Source organism: Chenopodium quinoa, unplaced genomic scaffold, assembly GCF_001683475.1.
Source record: "Chenopodium quinoa cultivar QQ74 unplaced genomic scaffold, ASM168347v1, whole genome shotgun sequence".
NCBI classification, from domain to species: Eukaryota; Viridiplantae; Streptophyta; class Magnoliopsida; order Caryophyllales; family Amaranthaceae; genus Chenopodium; species Chenopodium quinoa.
This window is the reverse complement of record NW_018743850.1, coordinates 4,156,836-4,183,733: the sequence shown is the minus strand read 5'-3', so window position 1 is coordinate 4,183,733 and position 26,898 is coordinate 4,156,836. Positions and strand designations below refer to the sequence as shown.

Sequence of the window (26,898 nt, the reverse complement as noted above, 5' to 3'; positions counted from 1 at the left end):
CAATCAGTAGGAATACTTGCATCATTATGTCCAATCATGGGATTTCATACTTGTCAACTTCAATCCTCTGTTTAAGGAAACGAATCTTTTCATGTTTAACGAGAACCCAGATGAAACCTTAATGTCATACAAACAAGCACAAATCTTTCTTTTTTCTTCCTTTGATAATGTGTAGTGAGCTGGAGGTAAATAAACCTTTTCATTCTTGCCTTTTCCATCATCTTTCTTCTTTGATACACCGATGGTCTTTCCTTTGCGCTTCCCCTTACGTTTTTTGCCACCATCTTTGCTTCTCTTTTCCATTACCTTTGCGTTCCCTACCTTTGGCTGGACCCATAATTTTGGACGAACCCCCACGCTTCCAAATCTAATCGCACACCCTTTCCATCCTTTTTTTTTGCCATGAATGTTCATAATTGTCCCAACAATTGCATCACGAACATTCTTCTCCATATGCATCACATCGAGACAATGTCTAACATCATGTTCTTTTCAGTACTCAAGCTTCCAAAAGATTGATTCCTTTTTAAAGAGAGCATGTGGGTATACAGGTTTTGATGTTTTACCAAAAGTAGTTGGTATACCCTTCACTCAAGCATAAACCTCCTTTCCACTCAATTGCCTAGGCGCAGCCCCCTCTTCCACTTTTCCATTGAAGGCCTTTTTCTGCCTACGATATAGGTGATCGCGCCTAAGCAATCTTCAGGTCCTCACGTACACATCTTTGCCATAGTGATCAAGAAACACGTTTGGTGTGTCATCGATACAAATGGGACATGCTTTATGCCCTTTGTTCTTGTACCCGGACAGGTTGCCATATGCGGAAAAATCATTAATGGTCCACATAAGGGCTGCACGCAATAAGAACATCTCGTTCTTATAGGCATAAAAAATAGAAACTCCTTCGTCCCACATCTTTCTCAAATCGTCAACAAGGGGATCAAGGTAAGCATCTATGTCGTTTCCAGGCTGCGTTGGCCCCGTTATCAAAAGTGAAAGCATTACGAATTTTCGTTTCATGCACAACCATGGAGGCAAGTTGTAGATCACTAAAAGTACCGACCATGTTCTATGTTGGGTACTAAGAGTGCCAAATGGATTCATACCATCCGTGCACAACCCAAGCCTTAAATTTCTGACTTCATCACCAAATGCCCTAAACTTCATATCGATGTTCTTCCATTTCGGAGAGTTAGCCGGATGCTTCAGTAAACTGTTTTTCTTTCTTCCCTCTGCATGCCATCCCAAGCTCTTATCATCTTTAGGTATTGAAAATAAACGCTTTAACCTTGGAATAATGGGAAGATACCACAACACCTTGGCATGAGGTCCCTTCATACCAGCATTGCAGTTCTTTCACTTGTAACACGACTTATCGCAACGTGGACACTCCTCCAACTCTTCATTTTCATTTCGATAAAGAACACAATCATTAGGACATGCATGTATCTTCTTATACTCCAAACCAAATGGACACATGAGTTTCTTTGCATAATAGTAGGAATTAGGAAGTTCATTCCCATCTGGCAACATGTTATGTAACGCAGTCAACAAAGAAGTAAAACTAGTGTCACCCAGTTATGCTTTGACTTAATGTTAAAAAGTGTTAGCACGGTTGAGAGTTTGGTGTATTTTTTGGACCCAGGATACAGAGGCTTTTTGGCAGCCTCTGATAATGACTCAAATACATCAAATCGGTCACCAAATTCACCTTCAACATCATGCATCATCTCATCCAAGTGATCACCACCATCGTCCTCGATCTCATCCCCCTCCTCATCCCCATTTCCACCATCATCAGTCCAATATTCCTCTTCCACACGAATCTCGACACTTTTATCATGCGTATCATTCCCAACAACATTCTCTTTATACGATCCCTTTTCACCGTGCCAAAACCACACATGATATTGAGGCCTAAACCCATGACATACCACATGATCCCCAATGGTATCAACACTATTGACAATTGTGACATTATTACAATTGACACAAGGACAATAAAGGTAATTCACACCCATTCTGAGCTGATATTGTGAAGCATTCTTGCAAAACTCTTAGACCCCATTAAAGAATTTCAATGTATCACGTCTACCATACATCCAACCGCGTTCCATCGACGTTTTAAATTGCCTTTAAACATACCAACGCATTACAAATAATGTATAAATGTAACATATATTATGTCAATCAAAGTACATAGTATATATCATTCATATAGTGTAGAAATGAATGCTCCCAGAAGGTCCTTATCACTCCAACCTAACCCATCCTTGAACGTCTAATATCACTAGTAAATGTATGTCACTTTTCTAATTTATGGAAAATCCGGCAGCATTTCCCCCCAGTTCTCCAAGTACACAATGTAGGTAATTACTTACCCACATATGCACCCAGAGAAAATGGTGAGAAAATGATAAGCCGAGATATTCCTTAAAATTGAAAAAGAGACATACATTCACTACCTAAGTGAGATTAAACGTCCAAGAATAGTCCCAACCGGGGACTATTCAAGACTTTCTCCTAATGAGAAATACTCAAACGGGTATCTAGACAAATGTCGATGCAATCATTCAATAATTTGCATTTATTTGACATTCAACAATACACAAGTTCATTCATTCATATAATGCTAATTAGACTACCTACAAGCAAACTAAGCTTACTTAACAATCCATTCATTAATTCATATAATTCATTACCAATAAACAAGGATTTGCCGATATTTAAATTATCTATTTCATTCATTAAAATTGCCAAAAATCCCACTAAATTATATTTTAATAACCAAATTAAACAAACTAACTAGTTAACTAATAACTATTCTATTAAAAAAAATCACTTTTAGGCTACTTAAATTCAAACAACATATAACATTTAAACAATTAAAGTAACAATTAACATTATGGAAAAAAATAATTAATAACACAATTAAGATAAAATTGGGTTAACTAAAATTGAAACCCTTACTTTGAAATTTGGGAAATTGTTGAGAAAATATTGATAAGGAAGTAAAATTGAGCATGAACTCACCCTAATATGAGAGTGAGAAATAGAAGGAATACGGGGTGAGAGGGAGAGGTGTGGTGGTGGTGCCGTGTCACGTAGCTGCAGGCCTGCAGCAAGGGATTGAGAGAATGCGACAAGGGAGGGGCAGCAAGGACTACGTAGCAGCAGCAACACGGGTGGCTGACTGTGGTCGAGGCGGCGGCGGTTGCTGCGGTGGTCGCGTCGAGTCGATACTCAATGCAGCATTAGCACCAACAATGAAGCAGCGGTTTGGTGGTGGTGGGATGTGCGAAGAAGCGACTTGGTGATGGTGGTGGGGGTTAAGTGATGCAGCAACATCAATAGCAATGGTGGTGGTGGTGAGTATAATGCCGGCGTTTGAGAGTGAAAGAGTGCGAAATTTTGGAATTAAAACCAGCTAAGGGTTTTAATTTTAATTTAATATCCTGCTTTTTTTAAATGGCAAGCGGTTTGAACCGCTTCCCATTACATTTTTGGGAGCGGTTTAAACCAAACCGCTTCCCATTTCACATCTGATGTTTTTTTTTGGGTGGGTTTTTGTAGGGATTTCGAAGTGGATTTTAATAACCGCTCTCGATTTGGGGCTTCCCATTTACTTTTTTCTACTGTGAATAGAAATGGTCGCAATAAATCTGCGACCGTCATGCGGTCGTAATTATGTTTTTTTTGCAACCAAGTGCATAACGACTGTCATGTTGCGACCGTCGACAGTCGCAATTATTTTCAACGATCGTTTTTGCTATTTTCAGCGACCGTTTGAAGCGGTCGCAAAAACCTTAATTTTTAGTAGTGCGATCAGCTACTAGTGGACCTAGAGAGAAGAACCTGCACATGTTTTCATTGGCAGCTGATTGGTATACCCTGTGTGCATGCATATGCCTGTCTTATGGATAAAAGGGAAAACCCCTATTTGTATGTGGATGAGGCATACAGCAGGGAGACATACATGAAGGCATATGGGCATCCTATACACCCCATGCCAGGGTCAAAGCACTGGGAGAAGTTAGGTTGGAGGAAGCCAAAACCACCTCCAATTAGGGTTCTACCAGGAAGACCTAAATCAAAAATGAGGAAAAAGGAGAAGGGAGAGGAGGAGAAACAGCAGCCTGAAAAGAAACAGAAGCAATGTGGCAACCACAAGCAGTTAGGGCATAACAAAACTACTTGTAAGAATGCCTCTATGACTGAAGCCCCTGCAATGAGTAAGGGTGGCAGACCCCCTATGGACACTCCATGGGTGAACAATGAAAGGAAAAAGAGACAAAAAAAGGCTACAAAAAAGGTTACAGCAGATTTGCAACTGCAGCCTTCATCACAACCTTCTCAATCAACTGTTCAAGACCCACCAACACAATAAAGTTAGAACCAACAGCAGCAAAATCCTAGCAGGGCCAAAGAGAAGCTTTCAATTAAGAAAGGAAAATCTAAGACTATAGAGAGTCTTTATTAGTACTGTCATTCATATATGTATGAACAAGTGGCTATATAATTTTTTGGGTTGTCTGTAGTGTAATTTCAGTACTTTGACTTTGGTATTTTGGGCTGTGGCGATGTTTTTTTTTTTTTTTTTTTTTTTTTTTTTTTTTTTTTTTTTGGGATATGAACATGATCATCTTAATGAGTTATCACCACTACCATGTTAGTGTTTTGGCCTTAATTTCATGTTTTAATTGTGTGAAAAATTTCTTATCTTATTGTCCAATTATTCATCCAATTAATCAATTTGTAAAACCCTAATTTTAATTGAGAAAAACCCCAATTTGATTTCACTAACCCTAATTAGACATGATTTTCCCCTTGATTTTGAATTGTCAATTCGTTGAAGTTTAATTGCAGAATTTGAAACCCTAAATTGCGAAAATGCGTCAAATGATAATGAAATTGCAAGAAGAAGAAGAGAGAGGGAGAGAGAGGGGGGGGGAAGAACAGGGAAAATCGAGAGAAGAGAGAGGGAAAATGAAAGGGAGGTCATTAGTAGGACCCAACATGACGTCATGTAGGGAGGATGGGGTGAAGTGGTGGTAGTTTTTAGTGTTTTGGACAAAACTACGTGGTAAATACAATTAAAAAAAAAAACTTGAGGTGGTAATGTAAAAAATGACAACAATAGATGGTGGTATTTTTCAAACTTTCCACAAAAAAAACCGATTTTTTCACCATATACCCCTGAGTTTTTTGTTTATTCACCATTTACCCCTGAACTTTTTTAAATTCATCATAATCCCCGAGTTTTCACAAAAATATACCATATACCCTTGATGACTAATTATTGTTAATTTCGTCAGTCATTAGGGTTAATTATGACCCGAAACCACCCTAAATGCATTCCCTACCCCGAAACCACCTACATTCCTTTTTCCCACCCCCAAAAGCACCCCAAATTTCCTTTTCTCATCCTCAAAATCAATCATACGGATATGGTTGCGGAGATTTGGAGTGGTTTAGGTGCTTGGTAAAAGGAGAGGAGTGGTTTTTTGGGATGGGGAAAGAGATCTAAGGTGATGTCGATGCATAATTATCCAAATTCCATTTTTAGAGGTATATTGTGAATTTAAAAATTTTCAGGGATATATGGTGAATAAAAAAAAAAACTCATAAATATATGGTGAAAAAAAAAAAAAAAAAAAACTTCTTATTAGTAGTCAAACACTCAAACTTAACTCACTTTATGTGGAAAACTCGAAACAAAAGAAAAATGAAATTCAAATAAAAATTCAGATTGCAGAAACAAAAATTCACCATCTCGAATTCACGATCATCTTCCCGGCGATACCTCTGCTCTCTTCAAAGTAATGGTTTTCACTCACAGTTTTTTTATTTTATATGTTAAATAACAATTTTTATGTCCTAAATTGTCAATTTTTTTGTTCAATTTGTATATCTGTTTAATTTTCTATCAATTTGTAATTATAATTATTACTCAACCGTAAATTTGAGGTATTATTTCATATCACATTCGGTTAATTGCCAACGAATTATGGGATAATTGGAATAACCTCAATTGATATTTTTGGATTAGGGTTTTTAATTACAAGTTAAAATTCTTTTTTTTTTTTAAAAAAAAAAAAATATTTGTTACATGATTTCTCAGAATATTTGTGGGTTGGGTTTTGTTTTGTAAAAGCTTATATCTATATTAATCATTTTAATTTAGTCTCATTACAAATTAAGTGGAATTTAGATTCATCACATATTGATTTTGTGGCCAAAATTAAATTAGGTCATATCAGATTTCATAGTGTAAAAATTTTAATTTAGCTCATCAGATTTTATAATGTGATTTCAAATAAAATAAAATTAAATTTAATAATCCCTTTTATTCATAACTTTACTTTTGCATTTGCATGGTCTCCAATGCCCTCGTTTGACCATTAAGATTTTCTGTGATGCATTAGTAAAAAAGTATAAAAGATTGATTACTTATAAACTTTACATTGACACAAATTCGACAAGATAATATTTTTGATCATATTTAAACCACCAATTATGAAATGGAGGAAGGTATACTGTGATGTAATTGCCAATTTTCTAAAGATTTTTTTTATGAATAATCTTGGTTGATGTTCTGTTCTTATATATATCATTCATTTGTCTTGGAAATTAAATCAACTAAAACGAGTACTTACTTCAGTCGAAATTTCGTTTTCTTTTTTATTCTAACTGCCTATGGATGTTTATATTAGTAGTATCAAGTATGGCTCATAGTGGATCCAAGAAAAAAAAGAGCCTTAAAACTCAAATTGATATGCACTATACTAGATTCAAGAAAAGGAGGAGCCTTAACAATCAAGCTGATAAGATTAGTGATTTGCCGCGAGATGTGTTAATCAGAATTATGGAATGTTTGCCCCTCCGGGATGCTGCACGAATGTCTGTTCTTTCGCGTATGTGGCAGAGCATTTGGACTTCAATCCCTAGTCTTGCTTTTGATGCTCACTTTTTTGCAAGGGTTCTTAGAAGAAGTGTACCTGAAACCCATCAATTTTCCAGCATTGTGAGTAAAATACTCTTTCAACATGAAGGTTCCATTCTCAAGTTCACATTGTGGGTTCCTCCTGTAAAAACTTGTCCTGATGTTACTCAATGGATATCCTTTCTTTCAAGATCCGGTCTTAGGGAGTTCGGTCTTTGTAACATGTACCATACGCCTCTTAAGTTGAGCTTGCATCTCTTCTCTTGTGATAGCTTGGAAACTTTGAAGCTTTATAACTGCATATATAGTCCTCCTAATTTTGGGGGCTTTCCGAGACTGACGAGCCTGGAGCTTTGCAGAGTCAGTATAGTGTGCAGGACACTCAAAGATGTAATTGGCAGTTGCCCTGCACTACAAAATCTAGTTTTAAAAAACTTTTCTGGTATGGAGGATAGGCATCTTATTATTGATGTTCCTCTCCTCAGAAACTTGGTTGTCGATGGTGCATTTGCTTCACTTGATGTTATAGTTTCTGAAAATCTTGTGTCAGCTTCCTTTGTTCTACAGAAATTGACAAAAAATTGTCCTGAGGAAGGGAATTCATATGATCTGATCAATTCTCTTGCAAATTCTAGTAAACTTGAATGGCTTTGTTTAGGTGGTCATTTTTGTAAGGTGAGTGGAAAATAAAATGGTGCTTGAATTGTTAATACCAAACCATATTCCTTATGTTCTAATCCTTTGATTACGAAACATGTTATGGCTGCAGGTATTGTTTGAAAAGCAAAGCCTTCCTAATACTTCTCCGAAATTGAAAAATTTGGAGTTGCTGTCCCTCCATCTGAATGATCTAGATGATTTTTCTTCTGCAATTAGCTCTATTCAGAGCTTTCCTAACATCGAAACGCTTGATATCTCTGTAAGTAAATCCTTTTTATGGTTAGTTCCTGTTAGCCTGTTAGGATCTCGCTTTAAATTGTTGTATGATTCATTGAGTCATATACAACCAAGGTACCAAATGACTTTGCCAACATTGGTAATTTTATCTATATGATACATTGTACTGCAATAAATATTTTATTAAGTGCAAGTATTAAAATTGATTACTAAAGAGCATATGTCAGATTGCAAAATATGTACTGCAATATTGTAAATGTGATTCTGACTGTTTTTCTCTTGTATACAGTTAATAACATAGGTACTCATAGTTAATTATTCTCATAGTGTTTATAAGTACTAAGTACATGTTATATTTATAGGTTAATACCAGCAAAAATCTGGATAAAAATGTGCTAGTTTACGATCTTGAATTTACATTACATCACCTCCGTTGTGCAAATATTGGAATTTGGAGTGCTTCCAGTACAGAGCTCAAGTTGATTGAGTTTCTGCTTGCGTGCTCTCCTGTGCTTGAGAAGTTATCGATATCATTGACTACGCCACTGAAGCAGGGCTCTCACTCCAAGATGTCGACTCAGTTGAACAGGTTTCGTAGAGCATCCCCAAAGGTGGAAGTCATCTGTCCAGAGCGTAAAGTCTTTCCAAAGAAATTACCTCATGGGAACTATTCAGTATCATTCACTTCATCTCCGGCTTCTCAGCATATCAGTATAGATTCGTCGTCCTCTGACGGCGCGGAGTATTATTCAGATACATCGGCTTGATCAGACTAGTTTGTGGTTTTGTATGTAATGATTTGGATAGTTTCGGGTTTAGTATGTAGTGATTCTGCTTTCGTGATTTTGTATGTTTAGGGGATTTTTGTGATTTTGTAGGTAGCGAATTGGATTAGTTTGAATAAGTTCCAAGTTATTTGGTAATAATCAGGGGTGGGACTTTTCAAACCGAACCGTGAAACCGCCCGTTACCGAACCGAACCATCACGGACCGATCCGTTTATAAACCGATAAATGTAAACCGAAAACCGAACTGAACCGTTCAATATCAAACCGAAACCGAATTGAACCGCTCAATGTCAACCCGTTACGGACCGTAAACCGATAACAAACCAAACTGCGCAAATCCGAACCGAAGCGAAACCGAACCGAATGGTTTATAAACCCGTTAATGACCCGAACCGTTTATAAACCGAAACCGTTTAAACCGAAAAAAAAAAACCGTTTAAACCGAACCATTTGTAACCCGCTAACCGTTTAAACCGACCCGTTTATGAACCGAAACCGTTTAAACCGCACGTATAAACCGAACCGTTATAATCCGCTAAACGTCTAAACAGAACTGCCATAACCCGTTAAGCCGTTAAAATCGAACTGTTTTCGAATCGCAACCTGTTTAAACTTATCCAATTACAAACTGCTTAATTCAAATTGAATTATTTACAACCTAAATGGCTAAATAGTAAATACAATTAAATAATTAATGTTAATAAATGTAGATCTAATCAAACGGCTTAGGTTTATACAAAGGTTTATATCACCTAGATCTAGGCCAACGACATTATTAATATCGTTTTAGATTACTTATTTATTTTAATTACAAGATATATCATTTGTATCTTTTCATTCCAGTAATAAAGTCCACCCAAATTATCTTCATTGTTCCTTGATATTCATGATCATCCAATAAGATAACATAAGATTGGAGATAAATAACATTAAAATTAGAGTAATATCAACAAGCAATTAAAAAAAGTCACCATTTTCATTGATTAAAATTCACAATACATATACCAATACATAATGAAACTACTATCACTACTACCCAGATTAGATTTCAGATTTATCAACTGAAACATCATCAAGTTTAGGGTTGCAAAAAATGATACATGATAAGATGAAGGGAGGAGTGAGAATGTGAGTGATTTGGGAGCAGAATCTTGAAGCAGAATCTTGAAGCAGCAGCCCAGCACCCAAGAGCAGAGGAAATAGCAGCAACAAGCAGGAACCAGCACACGCAATAACAGATCAGCAACTTATCCGAAGCAAGGGACTCAGCAGGAACTTATTTTTGTTTTTCAAAATTGCTCTCAGATTTACGTTTATCGTATCATCACTGAGCAATGGCTGTTTTAACTTAAAACTTGAAAAATGCTGCCAGCAAGTACATATACATTGAAGTCTCAACATAAATGACAAGGGCAACGATGATTCAAGAAAAATTAAAACAGCAAGCATAAGAAACAGCAGCAACAAAACTTATCATAAATTCATAACACAAAAGGCAGCAACACAGCACCTCAAGCTGGCAGGAGGCAGGAACCAGCTCATGCAGGCAACAATATAGGCAATAACAACTCAGCAGAGACAACAACCAAAAGGTAAAAGCATTACCAGCAGGCAGCAACTCATAACAAGTTTAAGCAACTTCAAAATTATAGCTTTTGTTTTTTAAAATTGCTCTCAGATTTACATCACCGAGCAATGGTTATTTTAACAAAAACTTAAGAAATGCTGCCAGCAAGTCTGAAAATAAATGACAAGGGCAACGATTTTAAAAGTCTAGAAAAATGCTGCCAGCAAGTCTGAAAATAAATGACAAGGGCAACGATTTTTCAAGATAAAATAAACCACAATGAGACACAAATACCAGTTATGCAGATGAAGCACTTTCGGCTTCAATCTCTTTACCAATAAGGAGGAAGTCTTCCTCAACATCCGCTTGATAACCACGGCACCAATTTTGGGTGGTAACCAATGCCTCAACATTCTTTGGCAAAAGTTTACCCCTATATTTGTTCAAAATACGACCACCCAAACTAAATGAAGATTCAGAGGCCACCGATGTAATAGGAATGGCCAAAACTGTTATCAACATAATGAGCAGTCAAAGTGAGATAGCCTCGGTTAGTACATGCAGTCCACAAGTCACATGTAAAGCTAACTCTACCAGAAACATTAGCCAAAGACTCAAGCAACAAGGATTTATATTTATCATGCTCAGCAATAACATAGTTTTTCTACAAACATGCTGCACCTTAGGATTCAAATATGCATGAAGTTCCCTAAGATATTCATGCTCTACAATATTTAAAGGATATGCATGGCAGATTATAGCTTTAGCAAACTTTTGTAAATAAGTTTTTTGATCAAATTGTGATTCGTTACCAGACTGGAGACCATGCTTTTCCAAACATGCATTAATATGAGCTCTACAAGTTGAAGTACCCGCTTTACCAGGTGCTTTATATTCTTTTCCACACAAATTACAACGAGCATAATCTACATTTTCATTACCTATCGTCTTTACAAAAAAAGTGTAATGCTTCCATATACCTGCGGTTCTTTGACGTTTATTAACAGAAGGATTGATAGTGCCGGTATTACTAGCATCATCAACCGAGACAGAGGCAGCTTGAGAGCTAACAGTATCAAAATTTGATTGCCTCTCATAGTCAAATTCATCATACTCGCGAGACATGACTGAAACAAAAAAAAAACAGCATTTATAACTTATAAGTACCAAATTAAGTGACAGATTCTACTAATAGTGAGCAATTAAGCATGCATTGTCTCATGTGACTGACACTGAAGTCACGACAGTGAATCCTATTCACTCAATACCAAAATTCAACTAAATAGATAGTTCATATTTTAGAATTTTATTTGCACTAGTCAATGTTTCAAAATTCAGAATTATACAACAAACGTGATTACAACATATATCCTAACAGAATATAGAAAGTTATATACGATACAGTCACATATGTGTACATTTTAAGTACTAACTTTAAGCCAATCATATACAATGCTTGTATTCCAACAATATGGGTTAAAAATATAAAGCTAAAATCCCAATAAATAAACAATGCATGTATTCCAACAATAATAATCACATAATCTGAACAACCCATCATCATTACTTTTAAATCGAGCATAATAAACAACAAAACAACACAAATCTACCATTTTCCCGTAAAAAACAAAAATACAATCAACAACAGATTTTACTCATTTTAGGCATATTTCGACTATATTCAAGCAAGAACAACAACAATAATCAAATACAAAAACAGAAAAACTGTATTAAAAAAAAACAAAAAGGAAAAAGTAATTACCTTTGACGGCTTGAAGGAGATTTGAAGATGGAGAACTACCTGAACTGGAGATCAAAAGAAAAAATCAAGAATGTAGATTATCAGAACTTGAAATAAAAAAAAAAACCGAAACGAAAACGAAAAAATCGAATAAATTAACAAAAAAATTACCTTAGGGTTTGACGGCTTGAAGGAGAGGAAGATTTGAAATCAGAAATCAGAAATCAGAACTTAGATCCAAAACAAAAATGAAACGAAAACAAAAACCCTAAATAAACAAACCGAAACAAAAACGAAAAAAATCAAAACGAAAACAACAAAAATTAACAAAAAAACGAGAATGTAAAGCGAGAAATCAGAAATGTAGATCCAAAACACAAATGAAACGAAAACAAAAACCCTAAATAAACAAACCGGAACAAAAACGAAAAAAATCAAAACGAAAACAACAAAAATTAACAAAAAAACGAGAATGTAAAGCTAGAAATCAGAAATGTAGATCCAAAACACAAATGAAACGAAATTGAGCTTGAGATTCTTGAGATTTTCAGAACGAAAGAGTGAGAAACTGAGAAGTTAGAGAGAGAAACTATGACAGATTGTGAGATTGAGATAGAAACGGCTGAATGAGTGAATGAGAATGGCTGAGAGAGTGAGAGTGGGTTTTTTTTTTCTAGGTTTAGGTTTTACTTCAGTTGATCTAACCGTCCATATTCAATCTCAACATCTAAGTTAGATCTAACCGTTCAATTTTTTTTTTGTAGATTCTAGAATATTCATCTAGATCTAACGGTCTAGATTTTCTTTGTGCTTTTCTAGGTCTTTTTGACCGTTTTTTTTAATTATTTATTATTATTATTATTATTATTATTATTGTTAGTATAATTATTTGTTAATATTATTATTATTACTAGTTTACTACTACTATTATTATAATATTATTATAATTATTATTATTATTATTATTATTATTAGTTTATTACTTATAAGTTATAAATTGTAAGAAACGCAAATGTTTCAAAATTGAAATTGATTCAATACGACATAGTTAATGACTTAATGAGTTAATGGCTTAATGCTCATCAATATGACAATATCTGACATCTGTGAGTCTGTGATTGTATATCAGTTTATATAATAAACTATAAAACTAATAATAACTTAATAAGTAATAATACTAATAACTAATAAAGTAATGAAAATCTAACCATTGTTTTTCATGGGCATTCAATCTAACCGTTGTATATTTGACTATTCGTACATTAGTATTGCATAATGCTTTCATCACCACTTTAATTAGTGATTTCGTCCATTTAACTTATTAAGTTGTTTGAGTTAGTAATCTAAATAAAGTAACAAACTAAATAACGAATCCATTTAATCTCGTGTAAGTTATAATTTATAAGAAATGCAATGTTTGGAAATGGAAATTGATTCAATACGATATTGTTAATGTATATGTAATTATATTATTATGTATATGATGTATATCATATCGTACGAATGTACGGTTGGTATCATTATCATACTATCATAAGTATCATTGCCTCATTGAATTATTGGTATGTACTATAATCGATAAACATATTTAGTTATTTACATATCTGATCATTAAAACTTAAAAGTTTAAAACACTTGTTGATCAATCTAATTGAATACTTGTACATTCTTAATTATCGATTTATCGTATTATAAGTATCAACTCATTAAATCATGGTCATGATTTCGTGATTTCGTCCATTTAACTTATTAAGTTGTTTGATTTAGTAATCTAAATAAAGTAACAAACTAAATAACGAATCCATTTAATCTCGTGTAAGTTATAATTTATAAGAAATGCAATGTTTGGAAATGGAAATTGATTCAATACGATATTGTTAATGTATATGTAATTATAGATTAATTATTATGTATATCATATCGTACGAATGTATGGTTGGTATCATTATCATACTATCATAAGTATCATTGCCTCATTGAATTATTGGTATGTACTACAAATCTACAATCGATAAACATATTTACATATCTGATTATTAAAACTTAAAAATTTAAAACACTTGTTGATCAATCTAATTGAATATTTGTACATTCTTAATTATCGATTTATCGTATTATAAGTATCAACTCATTAAATCATGGTCATGACGCGATCTTTAAAACAATCATGAATTCAATTCATGACCCAAACCGCTTATAAACCGAACCGACATGATCCAAACCGTTCATAAACCGAACCAATTGAACTGTGTAAACCCTCTACTAAACCGGCCCATTTCAAACTGAACCGACATGATTCGCACCGTTTATAAACCGAACCGATATTGACCCGGGTAAATCCGCCCCTAAACCGACCCATTTCAAACCAAACCGGCTTGATCCAAACCGTTTGTAAACCGAACTGACATTGACCCGGGTAAACCCGCCCCTTAAACCGACCCGTATCAAACCGAACCGACATAATCCGAATCGTTTATAAACCGACCCGCTTATGACCCAAACCGAATTTAAACCGCAAAGAAATAAACCGAAACCAAACCGAGCCGTGACTAACCCAAACCGAACCAAACCGACCCGCCAGCTAAACTAAACCGTTTCAATCCGAACCGCTCCAAACCGAAACCGACTCAAACCGAGGTCAAACCGAACTGCCAGACCGAAGTCCCACCACTAATAATGTTTTGTATGTACTATGTAATAAGTCTAATTAGTTTGTGACTTTTTATGATTTGTACTCGTATCTCATTAATAATCAGAGATTAAATACCAATCTCTTTCCGGTCTTTTGCAGGTTCTATTACTTGGTGTAATAATCGCTAAAATAACGTGGGTAGTAATTAAAATTGGATTGCCATTTTGCATAGGAATTTTTCCTTTGTCCCTAGTCCATTCTCCCTACTGTCCGTCATTTGCATTTTTACGACCTTTAATACAAATTTAAAACATAAACATCCCTAACTTTTATATGCATAAAATTTTGAAAAAATAAAAATAAAAATTGATGGGTTAATTTTAAAGTTGACATTGAAACGATTAATAAAATAAGGGAAAATTTTAAGGGAGGAACAAGGTTAGAGTGGTTCAAAAGATTTTATGTAAAGGAAAATTCAAATGAGAAATACACCACTTGACCACCACACTATTGCGGCACTCTTTATTGACTCATTTCTCACTCCTTCCCGCCAATTCTTCTGCATTTCTCCAGGTAATTTCTTCTCCCAATTTTTAACAATTTCCTCTAATTTTCTTATTATTTTATAAAATCATTCTTCATATGTTTCAGTAATTTGTCAATTATCTTCGTTCAATTTGCCTATTTGTGCATATGATCATTCCAATTTCTATCTATATTCAGTTTAATAAAGTTATTATTTGGTAAATTTCTGGGCTCTTTGAGTGAATTACGAAGGAAATGTGAGCTCATTTTGATCATATGAATTGATTTTTGCTTTTTAGGGTTTAAGTTTTGATTTCTGTTTTAAAAATTCGTTGTTGATGAAAATAAGCATTTTTCCTTTTGTTAGGGATTTTGGTACTGTTATAATTATGCTTAATTAACACTATATAATTGAAGATTTTTATTAAATAAGGTCTAAGATGTTGCTGTAAACTTAATTAGTAAGTTTGAATTAAGTAATCATCAGAATTTTGTTTAGATGTAATGAGTTGTCTGGATATTCTATTTGATCTAGTTGTGGGTAGGTGTTCTTCGATTAATCTTGCTTGCGATTCGTGACCACGGATTTTGATTTTAATATGCCAGTGTTGATTTATGCCTTAGCTCTATGAATCAAATGGATGTAGGTGTTCTTCGAATAATCTTGCTTGCGATTCGTGACCACGGATTTTGATATTAATATGCCAGTGTTGATTTATGCCTTAGCTCTATGAATCATATGGGTGTATGTTCTGTTCCAATTTACACTATTCAAATTTCCTGAAGAATGAATTGAACTTATAAACTTTGGTTGTTTTCTCTGATTAAGTTCTGTAGTTGATTTTGAATGTTCAAATCTAGTAGGTAATGGACCATACCAGAATTAAGATCAAAAGAAGCAATGACACTGAAGCTGATATAATTAGTGATTTGCCGAGGGATGTGATACATGAAATTTGGGAACGCTTGCCTCTTAGGGATGCTGCAAGAATGTGTATTCTTTCGCATAAGTGGCAAGACATTTGGACTTCAACCCCCCATCTAACTTTCGATGTTCACTTTTGTACAAGTGTGCTCAAAGAGGAAGTACACGAGGCCCTTAAGTTTTGCAGTGTTGTAAGCAAAATTCTCTTTCAACATGAAGGTCCCATTCACAAGTTTTCATTGTTTGTCCCTTCTTTAAATGCCTGTCCAGATGTTGACCAGTGGATTTCCCATCTTTCAAGAAATGGTCTTAGAGATTTTAGCCTTTGGAATGCATACATCGCGCCTCTTAAGTTGAGCTCGCGTCTTTTTTCCTGTGGTGAACTGGAAAAGTTGAAGCTTCACTTCTGCATATTCAGGTTTCCTCTTAATTTCGAAGGCTTCCCAAAGCTGACAAGCCTTGAGCTTGACAGAGTTGTTTTAAGATACAAGACTTTCAAAGATCTAATTGGCAGTTGCCCAGTACTACAAAAATTAGTTTTAACAAACTTTACTGGTTTGGAGCAAATGAACATTGTTATAGATATTCCGAAACTTAGATACCTGACTATTGATTGGGTATTCGGGTCACTTGATGTGAAATTTTGTGAGAGTCTTGTGTCGGCTTCGTTTGGTATTCAGAAACTGGTCAGTGTTCACAAGGGGTTCTTAGGTGATCTGGCCAAAGTTCTTGCAAATTCAAGTAAACTTGAAAGGCTATGCTTTAGATGTCACTTTTGTAGGGTAAGTGGTGTTTGGATAGCTGATAAAAAATTGTATCCATGATTTACTTTATCCTGACTGATTAGATTTTCCGAACATTTGATGGCTGCAGGTTTTAATTAATGCAGGCAGCATTCGTAATACCTTTGAGAAACTGAAAAATCTGGAATTGCTATCACTTCATTTGGATTATCTGGATGACTTATCTTCTGTGATTAGCTGCATTCAGAGCTTTTCTAACATTGAAACACTTAAAATCACTGTAAGTAACTCATATCTATGGTGGGATCTCTGTCTCCACCTATGTAGTTCACCCTAACTCAAAATTGGGTGAAATATGTGTTTAAGTGTCCAACATGGTTATTAAGTAGATGTATCCATCTTTTTGGTTGAATGTGTTGTCACATGTCTACTACCCTTGTCAAAGTGTCAAGGTTCTGAGATGGATACTTGAGAATTTGAGATAATTGAAGATTCCTAGTACCATAGAATTGCTTCACTGTTATGAATTAAGTGAAGTTCTAGCGCTTTCTACCATTGCAATTGTAATTTCTGGAGTTTTAAAATTATGATCGCTTTTCGTTCTAAATTTATACGAAGTATTACAGAGTATAGTTCTAACATGTGAATTTCACTTAATACTTTTAGGTAATTTCAAGCACAAACCTTGCTGGACGTTTAGTGGACTCCAATTCTGATTTTACATTACACCACCTCAGGTGTGCCAAAATTGGAATTTTGAGTGCTTTTACTACAGAGCTGAAGCTGATTGAGTTTTTGCTTGCTTGCTCTCCTGTGCTTGAGCGATTGTCAGTACATACACCCCTCCTCAAGAGGACTTCCCGTTCAAGGATGTTAATGCAATTAAATAGGTTTCGTAGAGCATCACGAATGGTGGAAGTCATCTGTCCAGAGAACACATTGCCAAAGAGATCTGTTCATGTTGCCACCTCACCTTCTACTTCAGATTCGTCTTCTGATTCTGCTTAAGAGTCTAGTGACTGGTATTACTTTCTTGTTTCATAAGCAGCCAACAAGGGAGTGAATGAATGATCCTTTGGTTGTTAATCTTGTTATACATAAGCCTTACAAGAATAGTTTACAGCTTGTGTCTGGATGTTGTTTTTATTTCTGGTTCTGGTTTAAATCGCAGAAGAATTTTCTTCAATACATTACTCCCCTCATGTTATTCTGTCTGTAAATCAGGGTTTGGAGGAATTATCATTCGAGGAAGGGGAGCTTTTTGTAATTAATTGTTACAGCAAGTAAATTGGCCAAATTTAGCTAGTATAGTAAGGATGATGTTACTTAAAAATTTCATAACAGGTTTTTGTGGTGTTTTAAACAAGTCAGGTATTGTTGAAAAGCATGATTCTAGAACAAATAATCTTCTGGTCATCCCCTCATTTACTGATTGTCAATTTGCCAGTGTTTTGGAGCCATAAACCGAACCAATATAAAATAATCTTCTGATTAATTAATAGAAAGGTTGTTCACGGAGAGTTGTTGGATGCCCATAGGCGATCCCAAAATGCATCCTGGTAGCTAGTTTGCTGTCCAAAAGATTCTAAGTCAGTGGCTAGAGCTTTAATACAAATAGGGGGAGGAGTATCTAAATTACAAATATGATACATAGTAGTATTTAAATCTCCTCTGGCATGCTTTGCTATAATGTCAGCCACCCTGTTCTTCTCTCATACACAGTCTTGATTTTTAACTCAGCATTTGGAGAAGCTCGACAATATCGCATAGCCTCCAAGGCGAAAAAGTGAATGAGCGACTTAGCTGCTATAAGTTGAAACTTCAAATACAGTTTACTTACCAGCCAAAAACTGTTGTTTAGAACGTGAATCTCAAGATTTCATTGAGGCAGCCACAATTCCTCACCACAATTTCCAGGCCTAGTGCGTTAATAGCCATATTTTCTTCCAAGCATAGACTATCAATGTAGCCGCTCACTGACAACTTCTTAAGTTTTGGAGCATGAATTGTCAAACCCATCTCTTCATGAATATCTAGATAGAGGCTCTCAAATTGTGGGCATCTTGAAATAAGAGTTTCCAATACTTCGTTGTTTTTAGGGGTGTCACGATTATAATAGCCTCCCAATTTAAGATAAACAAGGCATGGAAAGCCTGTAAAAGTTGGAGGAATATGGAGGAGTTTGCATCCAATAATAGTCAAATGTGTTAAGCCCGAACAAGTGAACAAACATGTAGGCAAATTCTTTTGAAAACCCAAAAAATATTTAAGAGTGAGTTCTTTGAGATCACTAGCACAAGCATACCTTACCCACGTGTATATTTCTCCCACGAACCATACGGGAATATGAAGCACAAACGTAGATATCGGTCCATCATGACTAAGATGTATATTGTTGACAGCAGTTGAGTACGTCAAGAAATGTCAGTAGGTTCATTGAATTCATTCCTTCCCTTTATGATACTTGTAATGAATGACTCACCAATTATAAGCTGTGGTATTGAAGTCCATTTAAACCGCCAATTTTGCGACAACACGCTTGTCTTAACGGCTTCTTGTAGTGGTAAAAATTCTAGGATTTTATGTGTCAAATCTAGTGGCAAGTTGCTGATTCGATCAACTTCTTCCATTCCACAGCTTCGCTTGTTTATAGCAGCTCCAATGGCAGACATACGTACTATCAACTACTTTAAGAAATGATTGGGAATAAAGATTAGTAATGAGAACTCAAGAAAATGTGTGATCAAAGTTCAATTCCTAAGCCTAAGTATAGTCAGATAGTCACATTGTTCCCCCGACTTCTTGGCTAATGGCTACATTACTTGGAAATTACAACGTGGCATGTTTAGTTCACCATAATTTTCCTTATCTTATTATAACTTTTATATTTAGTTGGTTCTTGTTAGATTCATAATAATGTGTAATTTGTTAATATGTAATTATTATAATTTTTTGCTTTACAAAATAAAACAACTTTAGCCATAAAACCGCACTTAAACAATAAAACTCGTTTAATTTATTATAATTATTATTTTAAAATGTACTACAAATAGAAACAACAAAAGAAAAATATTAGAATTAAAGCTTAGAAGTTAGAAAAAACAAGTAAAAATCAGTCGTATGATTTTAGAAACATTGGCAATCAATCTCATAATCGTAGTTAAGTTCTTACATTACCAAATAATATTCGCGATCCAAAATTTTTAGAAAACAAGGGTGGTAAAAATAACATATTGGCAATCAATCCATAATCAGAGTTTTCTCTCTCTCTTCAAACCTAGCCACCATAGTTAAACTTAGGGGTTGTCATCGATTTTTATCGATGGTAAGCCCCAAATTCTTCTTTAATTTAATGTTAGTTATTGTTTGGGTCCAATTTAGTCCAATTGGGCCTAGGCATTAAATGATCCAATTAAAAGCCCAAGGTCAAGGTTCAACTCTCCAATTGTGCTAAAGTAAAAGGTCAGCCCTCAAAGCAAGTCAATTGGGCTAAGACCCAACCTCTCCATGTATGAAGAGGTATAAAAGCCATCAATATTCATACATTCAGGGGGATTCATAGATTCATATATTCTCATATATTCAAGCAAAGCCTCAAGCAACTAATTCTCTTGCATAGTGTTCTCTTTCTACACATTGTACTGACTTTAGCATCGGAGGGGCCTTCCTCGGCAACACCCCCGAGGCTAGTTTACGTGTGTTTACTGTGCAGGAAACCTTCGGCCCAGCATAACTTGGACCGAATCCAGTCTTCTCCGTTTCAGCGGATCTTCGGCAAGGTCCCATTATTTTCACCCGAAACAATTTGGCGCCGTCTGTGGGGAAGACTTTCAAAAATCTTTAAGCCAAATTTCTAACCAAGATCATCTTGCAATTATCTTAGTAGCAATGGCTAAGAACCGCAAGAGCAAAAGCCTCCGTCAAGGAGCGGGCGAAAAGCCTAAAACCCCTACACCATCACCCTCGTCGGACCGGAACTCTCCCAAGGGTGCCAGCTCGGGGGAGGATCATACAAGGAGGATTCCCTTTCTCCCGTAATTCATGACTCCCATTATAGGCCGAGTCACTCTCGGTCTAGCAGGGGTGAGTCCGATCATAGGACACATTCAGTGCCCCAAAGCCAACCATCGGCTGCGCGCCCTCATTCCCATACTCGGCCGAGGACCCCTTTGACGGGGCCCAGCTCGGAAGAAGTGGCAAGAGCGCTGGCAGTGCTCATGGAGGCGATGAGGGCACAAAATATGCCACCACCTCGTGATCGAACTCCTCCGCATACCCGGCATCAGCGGAGGAAGTTAGACCATGATGGTGGGAAGCTTCCTTCCTTCCGGGAACTGGAAGAGTGGGAAGAGGATTCCTGGAAAAATGAAAAAGAGAGGAAAAACAACCCTCAATTTTTAAAAGGATCCTCATCCTCAAGACCAGAAGCGCATAAGAGCAGCAGCTCAGCTTCTCGGCCAGAATCTACTCACCGGGAACCTGAGACTGTTCGCCGAAGCGTCCTTGACCGACTCGGCGGCAAGGAACCGAGCGTGCGCAGTCGCCTCTCGTTCCCTGCAGCCGAGGCCCAGACTTCCCAGCCAGGGACGAAAACCACTCCTACCTCTCTAAGAGGGCGGAGCGCGGTCCCTTCGGCCAGGAACAAGGGCAAGGCCGTTATGCTACCCGCCAGTTCACCATTCGAGCAATGGATACTGGAAGAGCGCGTACCCACGGTTAAAATACCGTCGCACATCACATATGACGGGACCTCGGATCCGAAGGATCACGTGGCCTCGTATGAGACTCATATGCATCTTTGCCCCAGATCCGAGGCGACTTGGTGCAAATATTTCCCAACCACTCTCAAGGGGGTCGCGCAAGCGTGGATCTCCAAGGGAGTAAGGCAAGGCTCCATAACAGGGTGGGATGATCTGTCCTCCAAGTTCAGTAGCAAGTTTTCCACGGCAAACCGCCGAGAGAAGACTACTGCAGAGCTCATGAGTCTACAACAGGGGGAAACCGAAAGCCTCCGAGACTATCTGACCCGTTTCAGTAACGAGTCATCCAGCGTCTCTCAGCTGGACCAGGGGCTAGCCGTTTTTGCAATGCAGAATGGCCTTCAGCCCGGAAAGTTCCTAGACTTCATGGTCATGCATACCCCGCAGACCTTGGAGGAAGCTCTGAATGCCTCGGATAAGTTCATCCGAGCCGAAGAATGGAACAAAGCGAAAACCCAACCTCAATTTAGGGGAGGGAAACAAAGGCAAATACCCTTGTCTGAAGGCCAAGGCCATAAGGCAAAGGGAAAGTCAAAGGCCTCGGAGCAATCTTTGGCCAGCGACCCAAAGAAGGAAAGATCTACCTCATTCACAGGCAGATACGAGTCCTACACTCCGCTCTCTCTTCCACGCGCCAAAATTTACAGCGTGATGAAGGAGGAGCAGAGTTACCGAAAGTCGAGACCACTCCCAGAGTGGTATCAGCGAAAAAATAAAAATCAGTGGTGCGAGTTCCACGAGTCTTCGGGACACAACACTGAGGAGTGTATCCAACTGAAGGACCAGATAGAGGACATGGTCCGGAAGGGATACTTGAAAAAATACATCGCGGATCACCGCGAGAAAAAAGAATCCGAGAAGTCAGCAAAGGACTCTCGGCAAGACCTCGACTTCCCCCGGAAAAACAGTAAAAAGCCGGAGGGGAAATTCCCTCCGATCAATGTTATCTCGGGAGGAATATACTCTCGGAGGGAGCACAAGCGACACCTTAGAGCTTTGACTCACCAGGTGAATAACGCTGACATTCAATCTCCCCAGTCGCCGGTGCCGAACATGACGTTCACAGCCGCCGACTGCCAGGGGATAGCGTTCCCTCACGAGGATCCGTTGGTGATCATCGCCACGGTGGCCAACCACGACGTCAGCAAGGTCCTTGTTGACGGTGGCAGCGGAGCAAACATTCTGTTCCGAAAGGCCTACAATCAAATCAAGCTGAAGCCCAAGCACCTTACGCCGGTACCCTACCCGGTATCCGGGTTCAATGGGGCTTCAACTTATCCAGATGGGAAGGTGACACTTCCTGTCACCATCGGCTGCGATGAGGCAGCCAGGAACGTCATGATTGAATTTTTGGTAATTGACGCTCCTTCAGTGTACAACGTGATTTTGGGGAGACCCATAATTCATGAGATCCAAGGGGTCGTCTCAACTTATCATCAGCTGATGATTTACGTCTCAGACGCCGACTTCCCCGAAAGGATACAGGGCAACCAAAAGGACGCCCGAAGGTGCAACTACCTCAAACCATCCAATAGTCGCCCAGATGACAAGGATGAGGAGGAGAAAGAAAAAGAAAGAGAGCCGAGCACAAAAAGCCGAAAGGCCTAAGTGCTTCGGCCCAAGGATCTGTACCCAAAGGTAAAGGGCCCGAAAGGGAAAAGGCTAGCTCTTCAGATGAGCCGCAAGACTCAGAGAGCCAGCCGAAGAACAAAAAGACTGGGACACCTGCCGACATTTGCAGCAGGCCAGATTATGAAGAGTCTAGTCCATCAGCAATGGACATGGACCAACAGACTGAAACAGTTGAGTTGGCCGAAGGAGACGTTGAGAAATGTGTAACAATCGGGATGGACCTTGATCCGAACACCCGTTGTGAACTTATTCAGCTCCTTCGGGACAACAGAGATGTGTTTGCTTTCTCGGCAGCTGATATGCCCGGGATAAGTTCAGACCTCATCTCCCATAAGCTTAATGTTGACCCGACGTGTCGACCAGTTAAGCAAAAGAAGCGGAATTACTCCGCCAATAAGAACCGATACATCGCAGCCGAGGTCAAAAAATTGTTGGAGGCAGGATTCATCGAACCTTGCCAATATCCAGAATGGCTGGCAAATGTGGTGATGGTTCAGAAGCCCAATGGTACCTGGAGGATGTGCGTTGACTTCACGGACCTAAATAAGGCTTGTCCAAAGGATTTCTATCCCTTTCCTAGGATCGATCAGTTAGTCGATTCGACAAGTGGCCATGCCTTGCTTAGTTTCATGGACGCATTCTCGGGGTATCATCAGATCTTTATGCACCCCGACGATCGAGCAAAGACAGCATTCGTCACGAACGCTGGGGTGTACAATTACAAAATGATGCCCTTCGGATTGAAAAATGCGGGGGCAACCTATCAAAGGCTGGTGGATCAAGTTTTTGCCGATCAAAAGGGCCGAAACATGGAAGTCTATGTTGACGATTCGATCGTCAAAAGCAAAAAACCAGAGGACCATGTAAAGGACCTGGCTGAAACTTTCGCCACCTTGAGAAAGCATCAAATGAAGCTGAATCCGAAGAAGTGTGTCTTCGGCGTGAAGTCAGGGAAATTCCTTGGGTTCATAGTCAGCAAAAGGGGGATTGATGCCAATCCCTCTAAAGTCAAAGCGGCGCTCGACCTTCCTGAGCCGAAAACGAAGCGGGATGTTCAGCGGCTCACCGGAAGAATGGCAGCCCTCTCAAGGTTCATTTCCAGAGCTTCGGATAAGGGGTTACCTTTCTTCAAAGCCCTGAAACTCCCGAAAACAAAAGAGCTCATTTGGGAGGAAGAGCAAAAAGACGCCTTTAAACAGCTTCGGGAGCATCTGGCTCAACTCCCAACGCTGGCTAGCCCAGCTGAAGGAGAAACTTTGTACCTATATGTGGCCGTTAGCCCAGCCACCATCAGCGCAGTATTGCTGAAGGAAGAAAGTAAAAGTCAGCAACCAATCTACTTCGTCAGTCATACACTGACGGATGCCGAGACTCGCTATCCTCTACTCGAGAAAGTCGCTTTCGCGGTAGTAGTAGCTGCTCGGAAGCTGAGGCCCTATTTTGATTGCCATCAGATAGTGGTCTTAACTGATCAGCCGTTGGAAAAAGTTCTCGGCAAGGTTGAAAAATCTGGTAGGCTAGCCAAGTGGGCTTTTGAGCTCACCGAATTCAGCATCAGCTACCGTCCGAGGGCTGCAATTAAGGCTCAAGCTCTAGCGGATTTCTTGGCCGAATGCTCATACCAAGAAGCGCTAGACAGTGAAAAGAAAGTCTGGACCGTGTTTACGGATGGATCTTCCACCAAAAACGGTTCGGGGGCAGGAGTAGTGATAACTTCTCCCGAAGGCAAATCCTTTGAGTATGCACTAAAGTTTTCTTTTAAGGCCTCGAACAATGAAGCCGAGTATGAGGCAGAAATCGCCGGCCTAGAATTGTGCATCTCCCTGGAAGCCGATCATGTCTGCCTAAAAACAGACTCTCAGCTAGTTGCATATCAGATCAGTGGCAGCTACGAGGCCAAAGAGCCCTCCATGATAGCTTATCTTGCCAAGATCAAATCAGTCATTGCAGAGCTGAAAACTTTTGAGGTTCAGCTGATCCTAAGGGGTCAGAATACTCAAGCCGATGCACTCTCCAAACTTGCCAGTTTATCTCTTACCGAGCTGAACAGATCTGTATATGTAGAAGTGCGTCGAGAGAGAAGTGTCGACGAAGCACCTGAAGTGTGCTGCGCTAACCCAGAGCCTAGTTGGATGGACCCCATCCTAGCTTTCAAGCTTCGGGGAGAAACTCCCGAAGATAAAGCTTTGGCCTCCAAGATGAAGAGAACCAGCTCTAGGTTCATTGTCTTCAGGGAGGAACTTCTGAAAAAGTCCTTCTCAGCCCCATTGCTGAAATGCGTGGGACCAACAGATGCAGATTATATCCTACGGGAGATTCACCTCGGCATCTGTGGGAACCACATTGGGGGAAGAACCTTAGCCCACAAGGCATTGAGGGCTGGATATTACTGGCCCACCATGATCGCAGATGCTAAGGAGCTGGTTCGGAAATGCGAAAAATGTCAAAAATACGCTCCAGTTATCCATCAGCCAGCAAGGGATCTTCAGCCGATCCTTAATCCACTCCCGTTTGCCCAATGGGGACTGGATATACTGGGACCATTTCCAGAGGCTGTGTACCAGAAAAAATGGCTGATAGTTGGAGTTGACTACTTCAGTAAATGGATCGAGGCCGAAGCAGCCTCGAACATTACAGAGCAAACTGTCAGAAAATTTATCTGGCAGAATATCATCACTCGCTTTGGCATCCCGAGAGTATTTGTCTTCGATCATGGGAGGCAATTTGATAACTTACCGCTGAAGCGGTATACAGATCAGTTCGGCATCAAACTGGCATATTCAGCGGTATGCCACCCGCAAAGTAACGGACAAGCCGAAGCTGCAAATAAACAGATCTTAAATGCCCTCAAGAAGAGGGTGGAAGATCAAAAGTCCAAGTGGCTGGAGGAGCTCCCTGGAACCCTTTGGTCCCTTCGGACAACTGAAAAAGAGGCAACGGGCCATTCACCTTTTGAACTGGTGTATGGTGCCGAAGCCGTCCTTCCAGTGGAAATTGGCTCTGAGAGCCTTCGAGTGCACCACTTCTCGGCTGAGAATGAGCGACTGATGAGGGAATCTCTCGATTTCCTCGACGAAGTAAGAGACTCATCCCGAGACAGGATGGCCGCTTATAAGCAGAGAGTCAGCAAATTTTATAACCGAAGGGTCCATGCAAGGCCTCTCAAAATTGAAGACCTTGTCCTTCGGAATGCTGCTGCAGTTCAGAAAGGCCGAATCCATGGGAAACTCTCAGCTGCATGGGAAGGACCTTATGAAATCTATGATGAGCTTCAGCCAGGGACATACCTACTTCGGCAGTTGGATGGAACTGAGTTGAAAAATCACTGGAACGCTGATGTATTGAAAAAATACCATGTGTAAACCCTTCGGGGCAGAACAATCTTTGTAAGTACATTTTGAATTAATGAAAGGCCTTGGAGCCGCCATTTATATAAATGTTTACAACTTTTTATCCTTTCAAAGTTTTCTTCGTTCTATCTACTCTTTAAGGGTTTTTTATTCAGCCTCGTCTGAAACCTTCGCCTTCGGGTAACTGGGTTTCAGATTGCTGACAAAACTCGTCTTTTTAAAGAACACTGGTCTTTCAGCTGAAGTCAAACTTCAGTAAGACTTGTTCTCCAAAGACATGAGTCCATGGACAATTCTGGGATATTGCCTTAACTGAGCCTTGTATCCCAGAGAGCCATTATCCGAAACATTACCTTAAGTTGGCCATGTGTTTCGGGTATCCATTTTTCAAAGAT

At 38.6% G+C, this 26,898-nt stretch overlaps 3 protein-coding genes across 3 annotated transcripts; 2 read left to right on the top strand and 1 right to left on the bottom strand.

Moving 5' to 3' along the window:
- The first annotated feature begins 6,724 nt into the window (after positions 1–6,724).
- On the top strand, positions 6,725–8,695 carry LOC110685676 (F-box/FBD/LRR-repeat protein At1g13570-like). The gene is made up of 3 exons (XM_021862206.1): positions 6,725–7,618; positions 7,713–7,862; positions 8,203–8,695. Exons 1-3 carry the CDS (start codon positions 6,725–6,727, stop codon positions 8,605–8,607), a joined length of 1,449 nt encoding a protein of 482 aa, XP_021717898.1. The 3' UTR covers positions 8,608–8,695.
- A 7,265-nt stretch (positions 8,696–15,960) lies between these two features.
- LOC110686011 (F-box/FBD/LRR-repeat protein At1g13570-like) lies at positions 15,961–17,769 on the top strand. The gene is made up of 3 exons (XM_021862585.1): positions 15,961–16,800; positions 16,892–17,041; positions 17,428–17,769. Exons 1-3 carry the CDS (start codon positions 15,961–15,963, stop codon positions 17,767–17,769), a joined length of 1,332 nt encoding a protein of 443 aa, XP_021718277.1.
- A 676-nt stretch (positions 17,770–18,445) lies between these two features.
- Positions 18,446–19,433, bottom strand: LOC110685675 (putative F-box/FBD/LRR-repeat protein At4g13965). Its single transcript, XM_021862205.1, has 3 exons — positions 19,244–19,433; positions 18,667–18,914; positions 18,446–18,580 (listed from the first exon to the last, which is right to left on the bottom strand). Exons 1-3 carry the CDS (start codon positions 19,431–19,433, stop codon positions 18,446–18,448), a joined length of 573 nt encoding a protein of 190 aa, XP_021717897.1.
- Between the last annotated feature and the right edge of the window lie 7,465 nt (positions 19,434–26,898).

Bases quoted from the DNA above. Each gene is read 5' to 3' on its own strand.
- LOC110686011 (XM_021862585.1), top strand. From the start codon at position 15,961: ATGGACCATACCAGAATTAAGATCAAAAGAAGCAATGACACTGAAGCT. The intron at 16,801-16,891 runs GTAAGTGGTGTT...TGATGGCTGCAG, and splicing joins TTAGATGTCACTTTTGTAGG to GTTTTAATTAATGCAGGCAG. The intron at 17,042-17,427 runs GTAAGTAACTCA...TAATACTTTTAG, and splicing joins TTGAAACACTTAAAATCACT to GTAATTTCAAGCACAAACCT.
- LOC110685675 (XM_021862205.1), bottom strand. From the start codon at position 19,433: ATGTCTGCCATTGGAGCTGCTATAAACAAGCGAAGCTGTGGAATGGAA. The intron at 18,915-19,243 runs GTGAGTCATTCA...CAACTTTTACAG, and splicing joins AATACCACAGCTTATAATTG to GCTTTCCATGCCTTGTTTAT. The intron at 18,581-18,666 runs GTGAGGAATTGT...CTGTATTTGAAG, and splicing joins CACTAGGCCTGGAAATTGTG to TTTCAACTTATAGCAGCTAA.
- LOC110685676 (XM_021862206.1), top strand. From the start codon at position 6,725: ATGGCTCATAGTGGATCCAAGAAAAAAAAGAGCCTTAAAACTCAAATT. The intron at 7,619-7,712 runs GTGAGTGGAAAA...TTATGGCTGCAG, and splicing joins TAGGTGGTCATTTTTGTAAG to GTATTGTTTGAAAAGCAAAG. The intron at 7,863-8,202 runs GTAAGTAAATCC...TTATATTTATAG, and splicing joins TCGAAACGCTTGATATCTCT to GTTAATACCAGCAAAAATCT.